General features: G+C 35.1%; 2 protein-coding genes and 1 long non-coding RNA gene across 17 annotated transcripts in view; 2 read left to right on the forward strand and 1 right to left on the reverse strand.

Moving 5' to 3' along the window:
• Nucleotides 1-456: 456 nt before the first annotated feature.
• PALS2 (protein associated with LIN7 2, MAGUK p55 family member) overlaps nt 457-27,672 on the reverse strand; it is a 249,156-nt gene continuing 221,940 nt past the window's right edge. Inside the window, exon 14 of one of the 2 annotated variants that reach the window (XM_087945390.1) lies at nt 457-1,443. In XM_087945390.1, the coding sequence (XP_087801516.1) occupies nt 1,348-1,443 (96 nt within the window). In that variant the 3' untranslated portion in view covers nt 457-1,347. The remainder of the gene's footprint in view (nt 1,444-27,672) is intronic. The other variant, XM_087945380.1, reaches the window with a different exon arrangement.
• Nucleotides 11,233-17,962, forward strand: LOC148128814 (uncharacterized). Its single transcript, XR_015745625.1, has 2 exons — nt 11,233-14,785; nt 16,775-17,962. It is a non-coding gene; the product is annotated as an uncharacterized LOC148128814 (long non-coding RNA).
• OSBPL3 (oxysterol binding protein like 3) overlaps nt 24,479-27,672 on the forward strand; it is a 110,816-nt gene continuing 107,622 nt past the window's right edge. For 5 of the 14 annotated variants that reach the window (XM_087945365.1, XM_026673624.2, XM_087945371.1 and 2 more), the window contains exon 1: nt 24,479-24,614. Coding sequence is in view for 7 of the 14 variants with exons in the window: in XM_087945363.1 (XP_087801489.1) it covers nt 25,724-25,750 (27 nt within the window). In the remaining 7 variants the exon portion in view is untranslated. Of the gene's footprint in view, nt 24,615-25,398; nt 25,557-25,623; nt 25,751-27,672 lie in introns of those variants that run through there. The other 9 variants (XM_087945364.1, XM_026673631.2, XM_026673626.2 and 6 more) reach the window with 4 other exon arrangements.

A 27,672-nucleotide genomic window follows, 5' to 3' on the forward strand; every position in this document is an offset into this window, starting at 1 on the left:
TTTAGAGGTCCCTTCTGTTAAGGAGGGCCATTTGATGGGACTCCGAAGGAGAGTTTTCTGCCACAACACCTGTCCTTATGTTCCAGTTTTAAGTCAGTTTTAAGTCAGTTTTAATGGTTATTGTTTTACTGTTATCTGTATTTTGTTTGTTTTTTTGTGAATCTTTTTAATCATATGAGTTACTCAATCATGTATGTGAAATGTGTGGGTATCCCCAAAGGTGCTTTTTTTCAAGAGCCTACTGGACTTTCTGGTTTAACTGACCAGAAAGTCCAGTTGCCTCTTGAAAAAAAGCACCTTTGGGACAACCATGATCTGGATGACTCAGAATCTCCATAGACAATGGGTGGGTATATAAATTAAAGTAATAAATAAACAATAGATAAATAACTCTAGGTCTTCTCATACTGGCAAAAAGAGGGAGGTAAGAAATAATAGATTTATGGGAAAGAAATAATAAATGGATTTGCTTTATTTCAACAAAACTCCAGACAGAAGAATGAATTTATGAATATCTATTCATAGTATGGTTAAATCTATCAAATGCATTATGTTAAGGTGTACAGGAAAACCATGGTGAAGAACTCTTGTAGCTTTTAAAAAAACTTTGTGATACAAATAGGGTTTTATCTTATCTCATAGTACATGGAGTGATGTTCAGGATGTATCAATGAAATAGTACAGTATCTCTTTCCTTCTGAAATTGCTTTGAATTTACCCATGTTCTGTTTTCTTTTGTTCCAAATCATTTTTTATGCAGCAATGTATGCTGAGATCCAACTTCTTTCCTTCAGTAACTATACCTGAGAAAAAGATAATGAATGTTGTCTGCATTCAAACATTTTATTGTTAGGGAAATTATAATCCCATTTTCTCCAGAATGCTTCTTGCTTTCAAATACTTAGGATAAATAACATCAGATGACATTAAATTATTGATGGATCTCTCTGAGCTTTCTAACACCACAACCCAATATTGTACAGACATAAAATTGTATAGCTGTGCCTTTGCCAATGCAAACAAACCAACCAAGCAGAAAGACAAAGTTTCTGCATTAGATTCTTAAATGAGGTATTGAATTCAATTGGATTTACTTAGGAAAAACAAAGAAATCTACCAAAGTATTTATGACAACAGATCATTAATTCTATGGGAATGGACACACAATATTAAAACTGAATAGATGCCAAATTACTTATTAAAAGCATTGAGTTACATAGATTTACTTCTACAATTGTTGAGAAAAACAATGATGGAATGTCTAATTCCACGGTTTTTATAAATCATGAAATCCACATTTGTATAAATAGCCACTTCAATCTGGTGGTTAAGGCACTAGGCAAAAAATCAGGAGACTATGATTTCCAGTCCCACTTTAGGCATGAAAGGCAGCTGGGTGACTTTGGATGTTCTCTCTCTCTCAGCCCCACTCACTCCACAGGTCTGTTGTGGGGAAAAATAGCAAGAAGAAGGAATATTAGATATGTTTCTGGCCTTGAGTTACTTACAATATTTAATAAAAGTGAGGCTTATCTTTTTTTTTAGAAAAACCTAAAATCAATATTGAGAACAAATAAATTTCAAATTCTATAATATGCAGCATTCAAAGGTCAGAAGTAATATACAGTTTTTATATTAATAAAGGCCTTGATTCATTTTGGATGTGAGCCAATAAAACCTAGTACAGTACATGAAATTAAAAAAGAAAAAATATTACTGAAAGATAAATAGGATAGTTATGATGTTGATGCATGATAATATATATCTTTCTCCCAATTTTTCTTGTTCAATATAACTAGATTGAAATATTTGTATAGGTTATTAATAGCATTAGGCTCCAAAAATAATATATATATTGTGATTCTTCTAAGAAAACTTCTTTATTATTCCTTATCGCTAGACATAGATCTTGCCAATGTAAAGTAGACTACCATACTTACATATATAAAATATATACAGGTAGTCCTCAATTTACAACAGTTCATTTAGTGACAGTTTGAAGTTACAATGGCACTGAAAAAAGTGATTTATGACCTTTTTCACACTTATGACCATTGCAGTGTTCCCAGAGTCACATGATCAAAATTAAGATGGTTGGCAACTGACTCATATTTATGACAGTTGTAGTGTCCTAGGGTCATGCAACCTTTTGCAATCTTCTGACAATCAAAGTCAATGGGGAAACCAGTTCACTTAACAACCATGTCACTGACTTAATTGCAATGATTCATGTGACAATTAGCAAGAAAGGTCATAAAATAGGGAAACACTGGCAATAAATGTTTCATTTTGCAACAGAAATTTTGGCTCTATGGTGGTCGTAATTTGAGCACTACCTATACTCTGGGAACTATTAGGAAGGCACCTTCTTCAACTCTTTCTCTCACACAAGCTATGAACAATGGTACCTTGGTACTCAACTGCTTTGAAACTGGTATTCAATCGAATTTAGTATTCAGTGCATTTTGATGAGAAAATTTTGTTTTGCATTCAATGCACTAGCTAGAACTTGTCAGTGTTGGTTGCCTCATGACTCACTATTCTTTCCAGCTGAAACAAAGTGTGATGTGTTAGTCATGCAGTAGCTCTATGCAAATCCCCTTGCATTCTTAGCTTGTTTTAGGTCTTTTTGTCTACTTTTGCACTTTTTTCTCCTCAGTAAAGGTAAAGTAAAGTTTTTGTTTTAAGTATTAATTTTCTGGCTTATTTCTCATATAAAGTAATGATATACAGCCCTATATTTTTACATATTGCCTTAAAATGTGCATTGTCTTAGTTCGGGAATGCATTAAATTTATTTACACTATTCCTTATGGAAAAAATCGTTTGATATTCATCATGTTTCCCAGAACAAATTAATGATGAGTACCAAAGTATTACTGTAAAGTGCATTATCTCTTGCTCCTCTGGAGTACATTCCCTCCCTCCTGGGAATTCAAACAACATTCCATCACAATCATATTCTAATTCAAAATCCTTTATAACATGATTAGAAAAATGTCACATGTATCCCACTGAATTCTAAATGACTCCATGGAAGCACAATTCCTTTTTTTTTCATTGTATATGTGTATGTAGGGGACTTTAAACATTCTGGTCTTTGAGTTTAAAATTGCCACTGTGCTGCGCAAATAACGACATAGACCAACTTTGTAGAACTTTCTTGAAATACACCTGCACTATGGATTATAGCTTATTTCCCTGCCATAATGAGAGGAAGACCCTGTAGATTGTCAGGTATGTCAGAGGCATAAAGGCATTCATGTCTTTCCCCTCCCCCTACCCCCTGTGGCAATTTCTGTAGCTTTGCTTGTAATGGGAAGAGATGGCTGTTTGGAATGGTTATAAATTTAGACCTTTTCCCATCATCGCTGCTAGAGACAAATCCTTCCAGCCGACAAATAGTACAATCTGGAGTATCAAAATATTGTAGCTATTTGTTCTCATTCATTACTCTGTTCATTTTCAGTCTAGATAAAAATAAATCTAGGCCCCATCTGCTGTCATGTTTAGCACATGCCAAGTCAATTGTGCAGCTTTTAGCCGTCATCACAGCTCCAGATAAGACAATCTTATGGGAAGACAAAAGCAGCTGTATTCTTCAACATAAAACAGCCTGTCCCAGATGCTTTGGGCTGCAACTCAGTTCAGTATTCCATGGGGTCTAGGCTGGGAAAACTGTGCATAGGTTTTTAAAGGCCTGTTGTCCCTCAGTTTTTCTCCTGTTTCATTTGCTTACTTTCTGCCTGAGCTCCATTATCAGGCTAAAACAAATATTATAACAGGCTATTAACCTTGGTGTTTTGCACTATGGGTATCAAAGCAAAAGTGATCTGATTATCTGAAACTTGAATTAGAATTACAATGGACCCCATAAATTAGAATTATAAGTAAAATGAACACTACGGATAAGACCATAATAGAGAAAACATACATCAGTTCCTTTCCTAAATGAAATCACTAAAATGTTTAATGGTATTATAATATTTGGAAGTATGTATAAAAAGCCATTTTTATATAAGCTTTCAGAACTTATCCCAGGTACGTTCATGGAGGAAGGAGGTACTCCCCTGTGTAATTGCAGCCAAATATTTGGGAGAAGCAGATAATCAATCAGTGGGCAAATGCAATTTTAAATGCGGTACTAAAAACATGCCATAGGACCTAAAATAACCCCTGGAAAGCTAAAAGATGACTGGAGATTGCCTTCCATTTATGGATAAAAGTGGGGAGTATGAGTGGTGAATTTTATCAACTCTGCAAATCCTAACACAGCCATTTGAGAGGAGTGGTTTGTGTTCCATTTGATAAATTTGCCTGCAAAGAAAGACTAGCAGAAAAAAAGTTGTATTTGCTGTATTGCTCTATGTTAATTGATTTGGACCTTTTCATCTGTTTGCTTTGGGGAGGGTTGTTTTTTTACCTTTTTCTAAATCCACAGCTTTCAGCTTTCTCCCCCTCCCCAAAACAAAGTAAATATAATTTATTTTAGACTAAAGTACTATCTAATTTGAGGAAATGCTAACTTTGCTCATGAACCAGGTCAATAAGCCTTACAGTAGTATCTAAGTATGCTGAAATTTTCATTTATTTAGTAAGGAATTGTTTTACTTTTTATATTTTTTAAATTTTATTTTTAAGTTGGAATAGTAGACTTTTTACATTTGCTTAACCCATAAGATTTTTCTAGAACACTTAAAAAAAACTTTCTCTAGTATAAAATGGATATGGGGGATTAATTCAAAATGTATTAAAGTGAACTCCTTGAAACTATCTTCTTACAATTTGATATAATCTATTATCCTTAATAGTTGTTTCTCATTCTATCATAAAAATAATTTATTTTACATTGCAGTTAATAATAAACAATGGTGGGATTCAAGTAATTTAACAACCAGTTATTTGTCCTAATGACCAGCTGGGTAGGCATGGCTTGGTGGTCATGTTACTGGGTGGGTGTGGCCAACTCAAACTCATGTCTACCTTCCTGACAGGATTAACCCCTTAAGGTGGGAAAAACAAAAGGCTGTTGGAAGGAAACTGCTGAGAAAATTAACAACCAGTTCTCATGAACCGGTGAGAACTGGCTGAATCCCACCACTGATAATAAACCTCTGATTTAACTAAATCTTGAACCTCAAGGGGGTTCGTGTCCATATTGCCTTCAAATCTTGAATCTGAATTAGAGAGCCAGTATGGGACTGAAATGGGACTGGAAGTTCCAGATTTAAATGTTCCCTTAGCTGTGAAAATTCATTCAGTCCTTCAGACCAGCTGTATTTTCTCAGCTTAACAATTCTCCCGGTGTTACTTTTGTGAGGCTAAATAGAAGGAGATCCCAATCTATATTACCTTGAAATATAGATATAAATCTAACAAATTTGTGAAATAGAAGCTTAATTTGAACACTCTTAGCTTATGACATATGCCATTAGAGCTAATCCTCACTTACCAACAGCAATTGGGACCAGAAATTCTATTGATAAGCAGCATAATTGCAAAATTCAATGTCATATGCCACACTTGTCTTATGGTGTCAGTTTGTAAACTCTGGTTATAGCCAGTGAGCAAATCACTGTGGGTCATTAAACGAGATATCATGTTCACCACAACTTGGGACTTCTTATTGGTTTACCCATTGATTTTGCTTGTTGGAAGCCATCTGTGATGGTCACAAATGGCAATCATATGACTATGGAGCACTGTAACCGTCATTAATACATACCAGTCATCAAGGACCCAAATAACATTTGAATGACTGCAAAGAGGCTGCAATCACCACAATTTTGAGGGTTGGCCAAAAGTCTCCTTTTTTTGGTGCTGTCATAACTTTGAAAAGTTGCTAGATGAGTAGTCAGTAAACGAGGACTGCCTGTACTCATTTATCAATATAATTCTACTCTACAGACAATACTGTTCATCATACTTGTACACTGAATACAGAAGCAGAAGCAGAAAACACATTGCAGAGCAGGAGTGCCAACAAAACCCTCAGGCTCTCATTCAAAGTATACATAATCTGATATTCTTTAAAATCTGTGGATTTGAGTTCTGGGAAAGCTCAACATTTGGTTTGCTAGTCTCCTTCATTGTTCCAACAAGGGAAAATAACTTTTCCAATAGTTAGGTCCTAAACATATTTACTTCAACTACATTAACTTAATTCAACAAAACTTGGTCCTACAAAGATCAGTTCATTCTCAAATACTCCAAAAATGGCAACTAATTAATGTTAGCTAATTAGCCCTATATAACTTTTCAAAGCAAACATTGTATACATCAGAATTTTTGTTTTTACTCATATACTTTATTTGATCCACCTCACTTGACAATAATCTATCAATAATAGTTTCAAGCAGGAATGAGTCAATTTTAATTATTTAATAAAATTAAATAATGAAAATAATAAACCATGAAAATAAATTGCTAGGGAAAGATTGATTATCAATTTATTCATGCCAAGCAAGTGGGTGGATTATAGCATTTTTTTCAGTAATTAAAGATGTGAGGTGATTTTGGAAATAAACCCATTCTTGTTTTATTCTTGTTCATATTCACTTCACCATGGATTGACTGGGAACAAAACCTCAAATCTTAGTGAGGTCTAGAGGGAAATAATTTTCCAATTCTAGCAGAGCAGAATTTTCTGATGAGCAAGGCTTAATCTTCATTAAACTTTAAGCTTCATTTATTTTCATGCTTCGTACTGAAAATGGTGCACACAGAAATATGACAAATAAGTTATATTAAAATGCACACTGTTGGTGGGACTGCTAAATTATACAATAAAATTAGGATTTGACATTCTGTGTGTGATGTTTTATGGGTTGGTTCCAAGAATGAGATTTCTTATTTTTCATCTAGTCACAACTACAGTACTTCCAAGCACTGCGAATATATGAATCTGCACTCATTTATAGGAAGATATAAGGAACACAATTATTCATCAGGCTTTATTGACTCTCACAGGCAATTCTATTAATTCTGCTTAGTCTCGGCCAGTTGCCATAAAATAGATTGATGGCTATCATGATTTCTATGGTTTACCACATAACCCGTATTTACATAAAATAGCAGCTGTTGCATTTTCAGAAACTGTTTTATTCCTGTTAATAATCAACTTGAGTGTTTAGTGCTGAGAAAATTAGAAATAAATGGGCTTACTGGAAAGAAAAAAATATATTTAGCATACTCAGTAGAACTCTCAGACTTATATATTACTAAGAATAGTTATTTAAAAATACCAAGCAAGAAGAAACATTTAAACCCCATCCCCATCCCTTTCCTCCCAAAAAAACAAAATTCAGTCAGAGCATGCTCAGGATCCATGAAATGTTGACCAACATATGGAAACGAAAATATATAATAAAGTTTTAGTTGTGGAGAAATGTTCAGTTTGATTTCTTTATACCTTATAGCTGTCAATTTTTGGTGTTGGATCTTAGAAGAATATAGTAATTTCATTCAAGATAAATAAAAATTATAGCTTAAACCAGAGAAAGGCTGCTTTTCTGCTGTTTCTGTGGCTTCATTGGCTTTCTGCTGTTGTTTGTTTATGCAGTTAAACAATTGTGATGCTGTCTAACTCCAAATAACTCTAGGCAATTGGCATTAAAAAAAAAAAAAAGAAATCATATTTATCGAGAAGGCAAATAAGATGACTTATAGAGGTTCCCCCACATTTTCCCAGGCTTTTAGTATTTTTCCAATATTGTGGGGGGGGGGGAGTCTGTTCCAAGGGCAGATGCTGTGATAGAGGAAATGTTTCCTAGGTCATGGAAGATGATATTGTTTAAGCAAAAGGATCTGAAGCCCCACGTACTCTGCTTGATGTCACGGATGAATAGAGCCTGTTGGAAATATAATATAATATAATAATATAATATATGTTCCTATACATGCACACATCACAGCCAGTACTGCTTCTAGATAATCTTCAAGGGCAGCCCCAATTAGATTACATTACAGAAATCCAAGTGGCAGGTGATTAGGACAGAGTGATCATGAATTTGATTCCTTTATTTATTGCACAACTGATGTACAATACAAAATTGAGCAAAGTACTTCCAATCACAATTGCCAACTCCCCCAAACAGGAATTGTGAGTCTAGGTCAGGATCAGCATTTAATTTTTCCAAGAACAGTTGTACCGCCAAATCAATAGAGCTGCCACTTCCCGCCCCCACTTTGCCCCCATTCCCGTAACCCCTGCATTGCCCTCACTGCACCTTGCTTCCTCCCTCAATTCAGAGAACAAATTTTAAAGGGAAGGAACCAAAAAGAATTTACTGTGGGCTGAGCATGCTCAGTGAGCATAGAACCCTGAAAATGTAGAAACAAATTAGAAAATGAGGAAACAGAATAGGTTCTGAGATGTTTTTATTTTATAAATTTAGTCTTCTCAATTTATTCCAGTACATATATGTTCTTAAAGGAGTAACTTTTGTTTTAATCTAGTATAATCAGTGTTGGCCTTGATTCTTATTATTTATCTTTGCAAATATAAAATTATATTTGGATTTAAAAAAGAAGAGTCAAAGACAATGAAATGCTTGAATCAACTATATTTTTAAAGAAAGCCTCATATGCTTCCTACATAATTAAATTTATTACCATTTTGTTTTTTGTTCAGTTTTATTCATTGCCACATTGTTTGTATTTATCTTTCTCCAAAGTATTACACAGTGCTTTTTAAAAATTCAGTTGACATAAGGGTAACCTATAAATTTTTAATGGAGTGGTACATTCTGGATTACTTAATTTATTCTGTCAAATTATGTTAAAATGTATCATTCTTTAGCTTTTATGAGTTCCTCCATTTTTTCTATAAAAAACAGTGCAAACTGATTGTGTCACAGTGCATATTTAAATCAAATTGCAGATTTTTGGTGCCTGATTCAATTTTTAATAATATTCTCATCAAACACAAGAAATATCTAAGATTTCTTTGAATCTTTTTGATGCTTTATTCCTTCAAAGAAATGATATTTGGAATATAATAATAATGCACAGACTGGATCTGTGATCTTTCTTGTTAATACTCCTCAAGCAATAGAATGTTGTAGTGAAAAAAAAATGATAAAATTACTGAGAGAGGATCATGTCAAAGTTATACAATGAGACAATGACAGCAATAATGTGATTACAGTAGTTGTAAATTAGATATAATGTCCCAATAAAACACTTTAAATCAGTAAGGAAATTTCAGAAGGTGCTACAAAAAACAATATTACAAAACATTTCTGCTAGACAAATGTACTTAATCAAGAAAGTCTTTCTTTTTCTATTCACAATTCTTCAGAAAAGGACAGATTTTAGAAAATCATTACAATTTGCAATTTCTTCCATCTAATAAAGGAACTTTTTCTTCCATCCAGTACACTAAAAACGTTGCATATTTTTATTTCTAACAAGACTGACACAATTAATCTTGTCCCCATTCCTATTTGCCCTCTTAAAAGTAAAAGAATGTATATATTAATCTGGTTTTCTCTCAGCTTTTTCTCCTTGTGACTTTACTCTCATATACTTTCTTTGTATATGATGAAATGTTTAAACATGAGAAAAAATTGTCATTTTTTAAAGAAAATTAAGTGAATATTTTTTCCACCTGCCCCTAGAAAATTCAAAGTGCAATATTGATAGCATAAGGATGAACCTATTTCTTTGCTGTTAAAAGCTAATGATCTTGTCAAAAGTAGTGGGTGACATTTAATACCTTAATCATGATCGAAAACTTAAAAGACTTGTATCCAGATTTTCAATATTTAAATGACAATTTGGCATTCTAATAACAGGCAATGCTTGTCATTTCCCAAACAAAACAATTTAAAATCTCATGCAATTTAATGCATACATCTAATTGAAATACATGATATTTTGTTTATATTTTTTCTTTTACATTATATTTCAAAGATTTGGTGGGATGATCATGGATCACGTATGCAATAATGTACATAATACTTGACTAGGAGAAGAACTCTGACTAAATACTTTGAATGTTTTGGTGAATTTATTTATTTCTTTGTCTGCATTTCATAATGTATTTTTTCTTTTGTCTTTATGACAAAGTTGCAAAGTTTATTAACAAAACATTGTTAATAAAGTCTTATTAACGAACTAGTGATAGCAAGTAAAATGCTCCTGCACTTTAAAATAATTTCTCATTAAATTACAGGAAAGAAAATATGTTCTGGAAATTTATTCCTCTGGAAAAACCTGCAAAAATAATCTCTCTTTTTTTTTTTTTGCCCTCAAAATACAATACAATACATGGAAATATAATTTTTGGTTACGTCTACAAATAAATCAACCACACTCATTCTTACTTATAACTTAGCAGCTTGTTTAGAACTGATTGTTATTTGATATCTTTCTGCAAAATAAGTCTAATAGAAAAATAGTCCAGGTTCTATATTGTCTAACTAGAAAAAGGACTAAATGCACAAATAATCAATTTCTTTAGATTGTTTCTATGTCATTATGGAATTTTCTAGCTTGTGTGGCCTTTTCTTATGTAAAGGCTTCCACTTGATAATTCAAGTGTGTGTGTGTGTGTGTGTGTGTGTGTGTGTTTGTTTTCTTAAGTTTTCGCGGGTACTTACATGTATTCAGCTTTGCTTGGGTATTTTCCCACGTCATTATAGTTGTGCTTTTAAAGTTGTAGCAACATTTATAAATGATAGCCGTCCATTTACTCAGAGCCAAGCTGCACTAAAAGCCTCCAATACAGGAAACACAATGTTGCCAGCCAATCAAGACAAAAAAAGCTACAAAACAGACAGAAGATATTAGAAACACCAATCAAGCAGAACACAGCAAACTCCAAGACCAATAAACACAGACCAAGACTCCCAACCAATCAGGCTGAAGAAAAAACCATTCTGGCACAGCAGTAGGCTAGCACCAAATTTAAAACAGAAATGGCTGTGAAAGTCTGACTCACAGACAAACCCTATACAGAATCCTGATGATGGCAGATGAGATTCTGCCGAAACATTGCTATAATTTTAAAAGCATAACTATAATGACTTGGGAAAATACTCGAACAAAGCTGAATACCATACATATAAATACCCGCAAAAACTTAAGAAAACACACACACACACACACACACATTATATATATATATATATATATATATATATATATATATATATATATATATATATATATATATATATATATATATATATATATATATATATATATATATATATATATATATATATATTTCCTGCCGCGGAAGGCAGTGGTGGGATGCTGCCAGTTTAACAACTAGTTTGGTGATTGTGCGCTTTGTGCACATGCACAGCTTTCAAAATTACTTATGTTACTTCTTGGAAGTAACACAGCTGAGATGTGGCAATCCACTCTGCCGCGTGAATCAGCTAAGAGGATATAGGTAAGTACAGCACCGGGGAGGGTGGGCAAGCCGACCTGATCATCAGAGAGAACTGGTTCACTCAACAGCTGATCGTCGGAACTAGTGGTTCATCCAAACTGGAAAAATCCCATCCTTGGTGTAAGGAGTCTGAGGTGAAAGAGGGAAATCCTTCTCCCATACAGGATTTCTATCAAAAACTCAAATAGTTTTGCTTTGTATAACACATTGTATCCGCTGAAGTAATAGATTTTCTCATTTAAAAAAATGAACTGGGAGTCAACCTTGACAATTAAGCAGAAGGGGGAGAAGAAAAATGAAAAGAAAAAATGTAGTTCAAATAATGGTCTTTTGAACTACAATTTACAGTGAAAATAGTGGAATAGAATATAATTATGTCCTGCTTAAGGTGAAATGAGATCGATCATAATCCTTTAGAAAGTACATTTGAATCCATTTGTAACATTTTAAATGTTGTGGTCAATATGTACCAGAACACTATAATAGAAAATAACTTAAATATTTTATTTAAAGAAAAACTAATATAAAACCAATTAAGGCAAAGATTGCAGCAGATAAAAGAAATGTTTTTTTCATCAGTAATATATGCCAGCGAAAGTTGTTCCTGAGAAAAAAAATGAGGCAAAGAAAAAATTTATTTGAATTATAGTTTTGGCAACAATTACATTATGGACTTCAAACACTACCAAGCAGTTGGTACTGGAAGAAGTAAAGATTGACTGTTCCCTTGAGGTGATCATTAGCAAGCAGAACTCATATAATTCAGGCATGTGATGCAAACTAAAAGAGAAAAATTCTTGGCAAGGTTGAAGGAAACTCAATTGATCAGAGATGGATGGAATTATCGATCCCTAACAGAAGAGATCAGGTATGTCTTTAGCAGAGTGGCAGATTATTAGTGAGGACAGGTCAGGAATGGACAATATTTTTCAATATGGTCAGTGTCATATCTGATTTAGGTATGACTTAACTAAGCTTCATAACATCAGGTTAGCAAAGTCATAAATCATGTGCAAAGTTTTCTGCAGTGGAGAAGTACTTTGCATTAAAGAAGTATGTAAAGAAGTAACATTGCTCCCCAATAGTCAGGGACAGCTAAATTTGGTTTAATTTGAAACATTTAAATGATGCATATTATATGATTTCTGAAATCTACCTATGTTTAAGTAATTTTTCTTCCATCAAGTTAAACTACAGTTTGGACACTGTTTCTAGTTCCAAGGCCTGATACAACTCTAGAGAGTTGGGTTATAGATTATTTTGAATTCATGTCCTCTGCCATATTGGAAATTATGGAATCCTGAGTATTGATTTTTTTAAAATTTATGATGAAAGTTGTTTCTGTGAAGTGTTTGTCTAATACAAAACATTTGACAAAACACTATTTCATCATGAAAGCACTTCGGTATGTTTTTAAGTGTTAAAGAATAACAGAATATCAAGAGTTGGAAGGGGCATTGGAGGGCTTATAGTCCAAGCCCTTGGTCAAGCAGAAGACTCTAACAACTCTGGACAAATGGCTGTCTAATTTCTTCTTAAAAACTTTCAGTGATGCAGCATCCACAATATCTGAAGGCAAGCTATTTATCATGACAGTGGAAGTTTTCATGAATCAGCTACATGGAATTTCAAAAGTATTCATCTTACTTGGTTGGTACAAAAAGAGGGATAAAGAGTTGATAAATGGTATGAAGAAATGACAATGAAAAGTTTTTAAAATGCAGAAAATGTGTAGCATCGTTAAGCAGGTATGTGGCTTGGGGAGATCTAAGATAAGCCAATACCAACAGAAGAAATTATTCATAATTGAAATACACTAATAAAATCTGCCAGTTCGCACCATAATTCCCAGATAGGTTCTATATATCTCAAAGACCAGTCAGGAATTTTCAGTCTTAAAAGGATTCCCAAAATGTTTAGCATATTTAGTTTTATCACGAGAATTGTATGTATATATTTTTACCATTGTAAATTATTTCAGTCCCTTGGGTTTGATTGTGCCGATATCCTTCCTTTGTATTTAAAATAATGGTGAGAAATTGCTAGAAATCTAGTTATTTGCTGAAATTGCTTTCATAATGACTTGTGAAACATGTTCTGATTATAGGAATTGTTCTGTTTTGGAAATAACACAGGAAAACATCAAAAATGCAAAGTTAGTAGGAAGTAAAAACAGGGGAAAGAAACACTGTGAATAATGAGAACTGATGAATTCAAAAGATCGATGAGACTTGAAATCCAACACATAATAAGAGCACCAGTTGGGAAAGCTGAATTAATTAACTGATGAATATGCTGAGTGGCTACTAGCATGCAGAACTTAAACTTTACCAGGTAAAGTTTCAGAAGCCAGAAATCATCATGGGGAGTGGATGAAAAAAACTTTTTTTTCTTTTTGCAAAGACCTGGAACAGTAGTAATTAGTAATGCACAACTCACAGGAATGATATTTTCCAAAGACTGAGGGATAGGGTGTGGTTGGATTCCCCTCTCCCATTTCATGAAAATAGTGTCATAGGGTCAAATTGTAGTAGGATACTTCCCATCTAAAAATAATCAAAAACTGTTCCATTGATTTTTGCCTGTAAAATATTGGATATCAGTATATGGTATAAGGGAGTTCTGGAAAATACAAAATACATTGTCTTCTTCTCTGCTAGATCACTGTATTCCACAGGGGAGGGGGGAGGGATGCTCTTTACTGCTGTATATTCAATAAATCAATTCTGAACTAGCAATAATACATTGACTATTACTACGGAACATTGGTTTCGGTGTTGGAACAATTCCCTATTACCTTCCTCCCACACTGAAAATAGATTCTTTATTTCTCCTCTTTGTCCTTTATCTGCTTGCTAGATTTAAATTAATGACTTATTGTAGCCCAAGTTGTAATGTTTCTTCTATCTACTTCTGTCTGTCTACGTATAGCCTCTAGAACCTAACCAAATTCTAGTTATTAATTTTGCTTTGCCTCCTGTTCTCTCTATTATTTTTTTGATGGCTAAAATCTTACAATTACAACGGGGTTATTGTTGTTTTAGTATGGAGTAAGAAGGAAAATCTGGTAAGAAATGCAGGGGATGGGGGTGGGGAAATAACTTTCAATGAATTGTATTTATTTATTTTAACAGCCCAAATCACCCTGCTGATTTACATGAAGCTTTGATTAATCACAATTCCATTTTTTTTCTAAGCACCAGTATTTCTTGTTCATAAATGACTTCTTCTTTCCAGCTGCTGCATTATTGTTCTATCATGCCATTTTCTTGAGAGGGGGAAAAAGGAAGAAAGGAAGCAGATAAAGAAGCTGGCTCCATTCTTGTCAATAAGTAGCATCATAATTAACAGGACAGGCTGTTCTGTGAATCTCATTTGCAGGTAAAGCACATGCACAAATATGAGATTTTCTCAAGATACTATCCAATAATGTCTTTCAGTGAGACATCAGAGAGGGTTGATAATGCTGCCAGAAGTACAAATTCAGCTCTTCTGTAATGATTACTGGACAGCCTAATCCTTTATTAATAAGTGTTATTTGAAGAGGGATAGGTTTCAGTGTGGATTAGCTTTCACTCTTTCTTAGCTTCTTTGTTTTCTTCCCCACATACTGTGTTAGTGGCAGAAATGTGTTGGAAGGTCTCTCTGCCCTCTTCTTATTAAAAATATCAAACTGAATCTCTTCGATTCTGGCACAAATCACTTACAATATTATTCCTAATGGCATATCTAGATGGAGATGCCACAGAGAAGACATATCTGTTTCTGTTTTTCTGACTATTTCTATTTCTATTTTCTGACTTTTCTGACTATTTCTATTTTCTGACTATTTCTGAAAAGGAAATAAAGGATTTTATGTAAGACCCGGCATTGATCTACTTTCAAGTTATGTTGCTGATTTTTTAGTTTTTGTAACTTGCAATGTAACATTACAGTTAAAGATATAATACTTGGTAAACATGCCAACAATAATTTGAAATATTTGCACGCATAATTGTAAATATTCTACAATTTCAAAGTATTGTAGTAATTTAATCTTCCTAAGAAGCTCTCCCATCCTAATGTTAGTATTCCATTACTGTAACAATGAAAAGACTTGAGAGAAATCATCTATCCATTTGGAATCTCAATATGCTGATGATACTTAATTATATATCTCATTCCTGACTGCAAAGGTGAAAACGTCCTGTCCCACTTTCTGCAAACTGTTTGGATCTGGATAGGAAGGAATAGTCTCAGGCTTAATTCTGACTACATTGAGAAGGACTGTTTAGAATCTCTAGATTTGGGGTGGTTTTAACTTGTAGACCAGGATGGGGTTGCACTTCCTCATTCAAAGGGATCCTCCTAGATCAGAGGTCTCCAAAGAATTGGGGAGTTGAAGTCTACAAGTCTTAAAGTTGCCAAGTTTGAGGACCTTGTCCTAGATTTTCAAATACTGCTGAAGCACATAGAAAGCTGTAAGCAGGAAGACTTTTGTCTACAGGTTCATCTAGTTCATTAATTCCATTGTTTAACTGACCAACTATTTAGATGCTCATTCATGCACTGATAGTGTACATGGGTAGGTTGTTATTAAAAACCATATGGAAGCTACAGTCATTCCAAATGCAAGCTGTAGTGCAAGCTGTAGTGCAAGCTGTAGTGGGCATTTCACACCCATCATGTAACCTCTGCTTGATGAGCTGCACTGTTACCAGTTGATTTTCAATTGCAATTTAGGGAGTTGCTTGTCACCCTATAAAGTCCTTCATAGCATAGAGCCTGGTTATTTCAAGGAGTCCTTGTCTCTAATAATTTCTGCCTTTTGGGTATGATCAAAGGAGGAGGTGGTGTGCTCATGGTCTCTTCAGTTAAAGACTATCATTTGTAATAACCAAGGAAGTATACTTTCTTTGCAATTGTGTCACCCTCTGCAATATCACCTCCCCGAGGTACATATGCTTTTTACCCTTCAAATGTTCTTTAAATCTCTGAAGATCTTATTGTGTTCCCAGGCCTGGATGTCCATGGAGCCCTGATACTTCTTATCTGGCTGACTTGTGAAATTCACAGTAAACTGTAGTCATTAAAAGATCTAAATTGAGCCACAAAATTCATGCAAAGTGTGCAAAAGCAAACTATTTCTTCATCTAGCTGTGCATTGTCTATTGCCAGTTGCTTTTCTGGAAAGGAGTGCACTGATGTCCCTCCCCAGATAGTATATGCAAACTAACAAATTTTCCTCAGCACCCCGACTTTTAATTTTTTCCCCCTTAACAACACATCTATCATATCAAAACCTATTTTGAGTCTCTTTCTTTTTGTATTATAATTTCTATAACAAAGCCTGGTTGGTAAAATCTCACCATTTAAATGATCATTTTTCAGAAAGAAAGAAAGAAAGAAAGAAAGAAAGAAAGAAAGAAAGAAAGAAAGAAAGAAAGAAAGAAAGAAAGAAAGAAAGAAAGAAAGAAAGAAAGAAAGAAAACCTCAAACAAAACAACCCACACAAACCAAAATCAAAATGGTCAGAAGCAGAAGAACTTTCTATCATTATATTTCTTCAAATCTTCCTTTTTCTCATAAACAAGCAGCAACTTGAAATTGATTATAGACTTTGCAGACTACTGTCCATTTTATTTATGTCACTATACTACAATTGTCTTCATTTTGTGAAGATGACACATCTGGATTTCCTGACAGTCTCCTGTTGATATACTTACACATGATACCATAGGAAATGACCTAATATTGGGTGAGTTTCCAGGCCCAATTCAAAAACCTGGTGATGATCTTTAAATTCTACACAATATCAGATTACATGAGGCATCATTTGCCCAGCTGGTGAGAACATCTTGAGAGCCCTATTAAGAATGTTCCCTCTGTTTGAAGTGAGGGGGATATAGATTAGGTGGCAGGCATAGATTTCTTGCAGTAAGCCCATACTTTCCCACAAGAGTCTATAATCCAGTTTGAGAGTGCTGGAAAAAAAAACCCAAAGTCTGATTCTCCTACGTTGGGAGCAGGATATCTATTTCTATTTTGATTAAACTCTGCATTGAAGCTTAACTAAAGTATATTGCTAGTTGAACATATTTAATTCTGCATGGTTAAAAATTCTGTATTTTATTTACTTATTTAACAAATTTATATAGCCACCCAACTCACACCTAGGTAACTAAATAAACTGCTTTTATTTAAGAAGGTTTTTTTTTTAGCATTGTTTTGTGGCTTAGGTCAGAGTCCATTTGCTTCAGTGAAATTCCATGTCCTCAAGCGAGGCTATAAAAAGGCTGTGAAAATGCCATTAAATTAGCAATAATTAAGCCAGCCCACTTGATTGTTCTTGTGTCCCTGTTGTTCATCAACCATCCCACTCATCTTCAGCACTTTGGAATACAAACTATGTTTAGGTTTGCACTCAGCTCATGTTCTGAACGTTATTTTTTTCAGGGAATATGTTTTCCACATATATTTTTCCAGCCCATTCATTACAACTGTATCCTAAAAATATTGCACATTAACAGATATTATTGAAAACAGCTTCCAAAATATACTTTAAACTGCTAAATGGAACAGTCTGGTTTGGCCATCAAATATTCTATTTATAACTTATAATTATTAATTTATAGTTTGAAATACAGAGAGGAACAAAAAAGGAGATAAAGGCAAAACAAACAAATAATTTTATGTTCACTTATTGCAGAGCATGAAGGTATCAAAGACATCTTTTTATATACAAAGATATATTCTGTATCTTTACATACCTTATAAAACATAAGCATATACTGTAATATAAAAACAATTAGCAAAAAAGATATTTCATGAAAAGTCACTAGGAGAATGGAATTACTATTTTTTAGAAATCAGGGAAATTTTTTCTAATGGATCAGCATAAAGAATTTTTCAAAAGGGAATTTCAGTTGAAAAGATTGTAGTAACTGTTTATCCACAAAAGGAATTTGAAGTGCATTCTCTGATGTGCACTAGAATATAAGAAAGGAATATACAGAAAAGGAGGCCTTAAAACAGGGGTGTCAAACTCGATTTCATTGAGGGCCACAAACAATTGTGTTTGACCTTGGGGGGGTCAGGCTGGGTGTCACTTGCGTCGGGGGCACCTGTGGTGGCTGAACGCTCTACCAGCAAAAATGAGCTCCTGAGCTGTTTTCAGCTGCGATGGCTTCCTGTAACCCTCTGCCAGAGAAAATGGAGTTTGGGAGGGTAGCCCTCCTGAGCTCCATTTTGTCTGGCAGAGGGTTGCAGGAAGCTGTTGCATCCAAAAACGGAGCTCAGGAGCCCATTTTTGCTGACAGAGGCATCACGGGCCATTCCTTTGCTGTTTCCAGGGTGGCCCTGTGGACCAGTTCTAAGCACCTCCCAGGCCAGATCCGGGCCCCGAGTTTGACACCCCTGCCTTAATATAACGAAAACCAAATAATTAAGGATTTAAAAAGTTGAAACAGAATGTAGAATTGTATTTTTTAAGTTACTGCATAATCATAGAGTCATGTTAAGGAGGTTATCTAGATCAAGTCCGGCTTCTGCTTAAGTCTGAAATTCAAATATATCCTGTTTCATATTAATTTTATTAAATTTTACATAATGTACACTTAAAAATAAAATAAACTCACAATCAGAAGGAAAGATGAAGAGGAAAATGAAATAAAAATAAAGGTGCAGAAAATATACTGTAAAGAAAAAGTAAGGAAAATAAAAATACATGCAAAGAATGACTTGACTTCTGATCTAAGAAATATGTTCAATTCTTAGATTAACACTATAATATAGTGTCCATTTTCCTCCCCAAAAAGAAAAAAAAACTTTTTAAATTTTTTTTGACAATCATCTAATCCACGTGATATATTTCAATTTTTTATATTTTATATTATATTGGTATAATATAAATAAAGTATAGTTTTTATATTTTATATCATATTGGTACAAAAGTGAATTTCTGCAGTGACTTTTCTGTCAAAAGTGTCTTTAGTTTAGCCATTTTGGCAATTCAGGGATATCTGAAGAATGTTGTTTAAAAAAAATCACCAGGATGGTATTATCAAAGTTCCATCCATTTTATCATGTGTGTAAAATGCATAACAAATAGGCTAAGCTTTGATTGCATTGTCCCATCCACAATCCTGACTTTTTGGACCATGCCCTGCAGATGCTTACACTGAGACGGAATTTAAAGGATCCCTGCCTACTCTCTCCTTAATTATATTAATTGCAAAGGACCCCTCTGGAAAATCTTTTTCATGGTCAATCTGTCCTCTCTGTTAGGAAAAATTGAAATTGAAATAAATAAATAAACTTCTGATTGAACTTTAGTTTATTTTTTTATTTCATTTTCAACTTTATTATTTTTATAAGTGACTCAAGGTGCAAACATATCTAATGTTCCTCCCACTTCCTCTTTTCCTCATAACAATTATGTGTGGTGGGTGGCTGAGAGAGAGAGACTGACTATAATCCAAGGTCAGCCACCCAATTCTCATGCCTAAGGCAGGGCTAGAATTCTGAGTCTCATGTTTAATTCATTATACCATGACTTTCTCTCGGGTACAGTACAGAACATTATTTTAGATGTTTTGCTCATGTTTTTGTATTCTTGCCTCCTAGGGATAAAAGTGATTGGCCTAAGTCACCCAGTTGGCTTTGTGCCTGAGGTGATATCCCAGTTTCTAGCCTGATGCCTTAACCTTTACATGTCTACCCAATTTTGAGTCAACTGTGAATGACCTTTTGATAATGCAAATTTGAAAAACCTTTATTTTATTTTATATCGAGGTCTACAGATGAGGAAGAGCACAAGGCCTAAAATTAAACCCTGTGACACCTTCAAACTGATGAAAAACCGTCTTTGAATTTTATTTTTGAACCAGCTATATATTATTTGTTATGCCATCAAATCCATTTAACTAGTTTGATGGGAGATCTGCCGAGAATCATCCTGAATAAATATGTATTCTTGATATACTAGTAGACTGCAAACCATTGGGTCATAACAGAATAATAGAGTTGGAAGGGATCTTGGAGGTCTTCTAGTCCAACCCCCTACTCAAACAGGAAATTGTATATAATTTCAGACAAATGACTGTCCAGTCTCTTTTTTAAAATTTCCAGTGTTGGAGCACCAAAACTTCTGGAGACAAGTAATTCACTGATTAATTGTTCTATCAGGAAATTTCTCCTTAGTTCTAAGTTGCTTCTCTCCTTGATTAGTTTCCATCCATTGCTTTTTTGTCCTGCCTTCAGATGCTTTGGATAATAGCTTCACCCCACTCTTCTTTGTGGCAGCCCCTGATATATCGGAACACTGCTATCATGTCTCCCCTAGTCCTTCTTTTCATTCAACTAGACATACCCAGTTCCTGTAACCATTCTTCATATGTTCTAGTCTTCAGTCCACTAATCATCTTTATTGCTCTTCTCTGCACTCTTTCTCAAGTCTCAGCATCTTTTTTATATTGTGGCAACCAAAACTGGATACAGTATTCCAAATGTGGACTTACCAATCAATCATAAAGAGGTATTGATACTTCACATGATCTTGATTCTATCCCTCTATTAATGCAGACTAGGATTGTGTTGGCTTTTTTGGCAGCTGCAGCACACTGCTAGTTCATATTTAAGTGATTGTCCACTAGGACTTCAAGATCCTTCTCATAGTTACTGCTCTTGAGTCAGGTACCAGCTATTCTTGTGCATTTGGTTTTTCTTGCATAAATGTAAAATCTTACTTTTCTCTACATTGAATTTCATTTTGTTAAATAAGGCTCATTATTCAAGTTGGTCAAGATCCTTTTGGATCTTGAGTCGATGTTCTGGAGTAATAAGGGCAATAGCTGGAACCCTGACACTATTCTTGCCAGCTTGATGTCATCTACAAATTTGTTGAATTTCCCTTCTATCCAGTCATGGGATTCAAATTTTTTTTACTACCGGTTCTGTGGGCGTGGCTTGGTGAGCGTGGCATGGGAAGGGTAATGTTAAAATCTCAGTCAGAGGTGGTATTTGACGGTTCTCTGAATTCCTCAAAATTTCTGCTACCTGCTGAATACCACCTCTGCTTCTATCCCCTTATCCAAATCATTGATAAACTGAATAGTACTGGGCCTAAGACAGAGCCTTGGGGTATCTTACTGCATACTGGTACCCCATGTAGATAGTAAGTCAATATTTAATTATGTAAAAAGTTGGACAGAATGACTCTGGGCAAACAAAAATGCAGAGGGAGTGGGAGTGACTTCTGACTTTTTGCCTGTTCCTCATTGGCTTTGCTTGTGGTATCAGAAGCCACAAACATGTGATTAGGGGGCTCTTGCAGCCATCACAACTTTGTGAATAAAAGTAGTCTGAAAATCCTTGAAATTTTAATTCCACAGTAGTCATGGGTTCGAGATCTTTGTACACTCTTTTTAAGTTAGTGGATTTGAAGTACCTTGATCCAAAAATTGCTCTGCTCTAATAATATACTGTTTGGACTAATTGAACAGTATAAACAGATGCACAATAGGAGTTTTAGTAGTATCTCCAATCCACTTTCCTGTTCAGTCCTTTTTTCCCTCAAATAAAACTGACTGTCCTTTTGTCATGGGAATTTGAATAAGTTAGAAAAGTAGAACTTTCAAAAAAGGAACTTCCAACCAACTTCATCCCTATCTCCATCACAGATGGAATGTATTTCACCTTGAATTTAAAGCACACTTTATTACAAAAAGAAAGGGAAGCCTTCCAAGTCCTGCCAATTTCTAATGTCCAACAAATAGTTCTTGCGCTTGCTGAATTGAGGGATTTAAAGTTGAAAAATGAAAATAAAAAATGTCTTCACAGTTGGGTTTGTAGTCTAAACTGTACCTCAGTTCACCTCCCATGTAGGATTTGGGCTTCTATTACCAACAACATTAAGCAACGGGTGAATAGTAAAGGACTGCTAAGACCTGCTGGCAAAACACATCTTGAAATTCACACAGCTGTATTTGAAAACACTAATTTACTAATTAGATCTGACTCCTCTTAGTTTTTCTACCTATTTTTTTCAGTATCGGCCAAGGACATCCAAGGGCTATGCAGCATTTTCAAAGGTGTTAACTAATTGTGAAGGCAAAGAGTTTTACAACTAAATTGAAATTTTGCTTTATTTTCTAAATTTGAACTATGAATATGATTATAATTTTGAGCAGCTTGTACCACAAATAGATATCAATTTGACACAGAAGACTAAAAACTGAGCCTTTTACACAACTTTCAAAAACAATTTTTATACTTATCCTAAAATAGAAAGAGACCAATTATTTTGCTGCAGCCATCAAGAAAAAGAAGCAAGGGTTTTGGGAGAGAAAGAGAGTTAGGGAGATACAGATATATAGATTCACATTAATATTTATTTTGTTTTTGTTTTGGCCCCCTTAAATAAATCTTAATTCCTGGCAACTGTCTGGACTAATCACTACAGTTTTTTTGGTAAGGTTTTTTGGAAGTACTGGTAGTTTGCCATCATCACTGAATTTGCCTGTTTGCTAGAGCTGACTAGAAAGTCATCCAAGGCCATCCTGCTGATTTTGTACCTAAGGTAGGTTTAGAAACAGTTATCCCAGTTTCTTATCCGATGCCTTAACTGCTATACCAAACTGGTACTCTCAATATGTAGACAGTGGCATTTCATCCTTACGCATTTCATCCAACTATTGCACAAATGCATCATGGCAATACATTGTTTCTGCCAGGTCTTTACATTGCTGTTTCATCTCCCTAACCCATTAGTAATTTATCTTAATATGTCTTCACAGTTGATATTTAAAGAAATATTTTCCCCCAGGTTCCATCAATATCCAGGGGAAACCTCCAGTGGCACACAATCTTATTGTTTCATTATCTACCTGTCGGGGGAAGGTAGGACAGTGATTGGGAACAGAAGCATTGGAGCAGCAGTCTGTAAAAGTGTGTGTGTGTGTGTATATATATACATATATATTTATATTTATTTATTTATTTATCCTTTTTCTGAGGTTTTCGCGGGTATTTGTATGTGGATCTTTGGTTATTCGGGTTATTCACCAGCTCAAATCCCCCAGCAACTAAGACTAACCTAAGCACAACCAAGCCCCCACCTGAACAGAACACACCCCCAGCCCATCAGAACACAGCCAAGCCCCCACCCAATCAAGTCACCCCCCCCACTAGCAGTTAAAAGGAAGAAGCAGCTGCAAGCTCACATTACTCTGAGAAGCAGAGCCGAAGACACAAGCCTGAAGATGATGAATGAGACTTCATTGAAACGTCGCCTAGATACTTCCAATTTTACACACGAGAAAACCCAAATAACCAAAGATCTATATATATATATAAATAATCTATATATATAAATAGATCTATGTATATATAAATTTATATATATATAAATCCTTTTACAGACTGCTACTCCAATGCTTCTATTCCCAATTTTGTGTGTGTGTGTGTGTGTGTGTGTGTGTGTGTGTGTGTGTGTGTCTACATCCCTTAGGAATGAGGGTGAACCAGGTGATTTTGATCCAGTCACTTGCTTGACCAAACCACCTTACAGGGTTGTTGTGGGAAATAGATGGCAGGAGTATGAAGTATTTTTTTTTATTTGATTTGTCAATAGCTTACAAGATAATAGATGTAAGAATGAGTATGAATACAGGAAATAGGTACGAATAAATGGGGAGAATAGAACAGGGAAGGTAGGCATGAGGAATGTGGTGCGGTCAATAGTAGATAGTTTAAGGTTAAAGGAGTGGGGGTTTGAGTTATGTTTTCTATGTGCAAACTCTAAAATTTCCATAAACATTGTTTTCTATGGTTTGGAAAGAAACGACGGTAATCAAAACAATTTTGTGTAGTGAAATGGCAAGAACCATGCATTATACTCTATAGTTCCGCGGAGGAGTAAAGAGCCACCAGAAAAATTCCTATCATTTAGACTCCGTTTCGCTAGCCAAGAGAAGCCGAGCGGTGTGCCAAATAATTGATGCGATTACTGGAAGAAAGCAAGGCGAAACCCCGCCTCTTTGAGAACAGCCAATAGCAACCGCAGCCTTAGCAGAATCTGGGCAGCGCTGGCGGAACCTTCCTTTTGTTACTGCATTGAGAATCCATAGAAAGAGAATGGAAGACCGAAGCAACTATTTAGAACTTTGAAATGAGCCCGAAGCGATCTGAGCATGTCTGGGGCTGTTTCCTGCTTCTTAATTAAAAAAATAAGGTACACCTCCTGAAACCTTTCTTGCATTTTTCTTCTTTTTCTCAGTTTGTCTGCAAAATGGTTTTAAAGTAGCGAAGTGCTATTTTGGTCTAATTAGCCATGCTTGAATCGTCACTGTAATACAATTTCCTTGATGGAGTATGGAAGTGAACGAAGGGGTTGGGTTTTTTTCAGCTTACGATCCTTTAAAGTTCTTTTCCGTTGCAAATATTCCTCCACTAAAACGCGTTCATTTTTTAAACATTACCTCTTGCTGGAGACTATTGCTATTTATTAGTGCTGGTATTCATTTCTTTAAATAGCTTTGATGCCGTTCGGGAAAGACCCCGGGCGAGCGTGAGGTATTCCGGAAAATTGTGTTTCTTAAAACCTGACCGTTCTACATTAAAAGAACGACTTTGCATGTGTTTGTGGTATAAAGCCCAAGAAATTATGGAAGGTAATTCATAATTAGATATGATTAGGAAGAGGTGGAGGGATTATTTCATTGAACTAAAATTTTGAGTTTGCACAAAGCGCAACCTTTTCTATATTTAAAATATGTGAGTCTCTTTGGACTTAAATTTAAACCCACCTACGATTCAGGCTAAGCATCTTTTCTTCTTAACTTTGGAAAAGGCAGCACAGTTAGGGTGAACCATTCTTGCACACAGAAGTCTTACCCCGCCGGCAGGCTGACAGGTTCTTTGATTTGATGTCAGTTGGTATCTGCCCGCCCGCCCGCATCAGATCGCCCCTTGCCACCTGCCCTAGAAACGCTGCTTACTGACATCATGGAAACATCCCGCCGCCCAGGAAAGCGCATGGAAACGCTATTCGCTCTAACGATTTCATTTGGTCAAAGCAACTGTCAATCAATGGAAACGATTCTTTGCCCCTTTTCTGAAGACCCCCTTGGAGCCGAAATGGGACGAGCTCAGAAGCTCCACCCTATTTCCACAGGTAGCGCTGCTTAAAATGAATATATTTCCGTTTGTCGTTCCCGTCCGCCCTGTTCTTTGCTTTTTAGCTTTGGCAGCTTACTCAGAGGAGGTGAAAAGCCTCTTGGGTGTTACTCTGTCCGCGCTAAAGATACAACAGCTTTGAGAAAGCTTATACTTGTCTAACCTATGTTTCAAGTTGCTGCCAGATCTCAGGTAAGAATAAATTTCAAGAAAGTGTTATTTCGGGTAGATTTTTTAAATAATACAGGGGGCAGGAAAAAAAAACTTTTAACAGATTGAATTTTGTATAACTTTAACATGTTTCTTTCCTGATCAGTTGCTTTTTTTTTTTTGCTTCCCTCTATTCATTTTGTTTTGCAAAGGTAGTTTTATAAATAGTTTCGCTCATGCACAGATAATTTGGATATATAGATATAAACAAGACCAGAAACTAAAGTGGATTCCTTTAGATCAATAACAGGTTCCCTCTAAATGCAAAAAGTAGATTACATCCCTGATTTAATCAGGTTTTGAAGGTTTTTAGCTTTTTTCTTCTGAAAGGAAGATTGATGGTCTAAATGGTGAGATTAGAGCCAATAAACTGGTGCTTTTTCTTCTGATCTAACATGGCTTATTACATGTTTGGGGAAGTCATATTGCAGATTATGAAACTTCTGGGCAGGGGCTAATAGAAGCTGTAATATCTCTGGAAAACATTAAGCTGCTGTAGGAGAAAACTGCTTCAGTAAATTAATAGAGTGGTTAGGAATCCCTGCTGAAAATCACCCCACTTACCCTAATAGTCATGAAGACATTGATTGTCAACCAGGATAGCAGCTAATAAGACAGCTGTTTCAGGACTGATCTAACCATACGAGATCCATCCTTCAAGCAGTAATTTTAAGTTTTATAATATGTGAGGTTCATTTTTAAACTAAATACATTATCTTTTTCCAGAAAAAATATGCTTATTTCTTGGAAATAAACCCCATTTAATATCTCAAATACAATGATGTATTCCCAAAATATATCACTGAAAGGCATTTGTGTTTATCTCAGTGGTTTCTCATTTCTTGCCTGCAAAAAGGCTAAACAAAATTGTATACAGGTCATGAATGACCCACACTGACAAAGCCACTTATGAACTGTGTATGTATCAAGAATCTATGAAATGGCTCATATGCACTAAAAGCTATCTGTCTTTTTATCTGTCAAAGAATGCTATGAAGTCAGTATTTATGGTTTCTTGTTTTACAACTGATCTATTAAACATAGAAACTTATTTATGTTTAGGTTCCTCATTTTCTTAGGCCGGTTTGCACAAAACTGTTACATTACAACAAAATGTACCTAAAATGGAAAGGAGAACTTTTTCTTTACAAAGACTTTTATGATTAGGAAGATTGTGGGAAATATTTGATAACAGAAGACTTGGAAATTTGTTGAAATTTCAGGAGGTCTAAGTCAGAGCATTTCTGAAAAGCGAGTTTTAAAGCATCCAACCAACTGATCTATGTATCTAACTTCATAGAAGCAATTTTTATTGAAATTTGCTCTAATGCAAATAGTGGGCTGGGGTAAGGAGAATATTTTTCATGTTGGCCCTTATACTGAGAAATTTGTATACTTCTGCAAATATATGTATGTGTTGTTTCCCTGGTTGCTTATAATACTAGCTTTTACCTAGAATTGAAACTCACAAGTTTCAGTAAATATGAGCAGTGATTTTGCATTTGCATTCTTTCAACAGATTTAGATTTTGAACATTATCTGTGCAATCGGGGGTGGGATTCAACCGGCATTACTACAGGTTCCCTAATTTTACATTTTACCAGACACGCGCTGTCTGCACGTGTAATACACCATAAGCTGTGCTGCCTGGACAGCTGATAAGCGTTGCGCATGAGTGCGCTGCGTTTGAAAAAGCACTTTTTTTACTGCTTTTTCAACCTCAGCTGTGCCGCGCAAAGCAGCTGAGGTTGAAAAAGCAGGAAATAAAGGTCAGGTAAGAGCCTGGGTGGGCGGGCCAAACAGCAGCAGACACAGAACCGATTCTGTGTCTGCTGCTCTTCAGAGCTACTGGTTCTATAGAGCCAGGAAGAACCAGTAGCATCCCAACCCTGTGTGCAATTCAT

This window comes from Notechis scutatus, chromosome Z (assembly GCF_049901735.1).
Source record: "Notechis scutatus isolate UNSWTSFEM ecotype Mainland chromosome Z, rNotScu1.2, whole genome shotgun sequence".
In the NCBI taxonomy this organism is placed as follows: Eukaryota; Metazoa; Chordata; class Lepidosauria; order Squamata; family Elapidae; genus Notechis; species Notechis scutatus.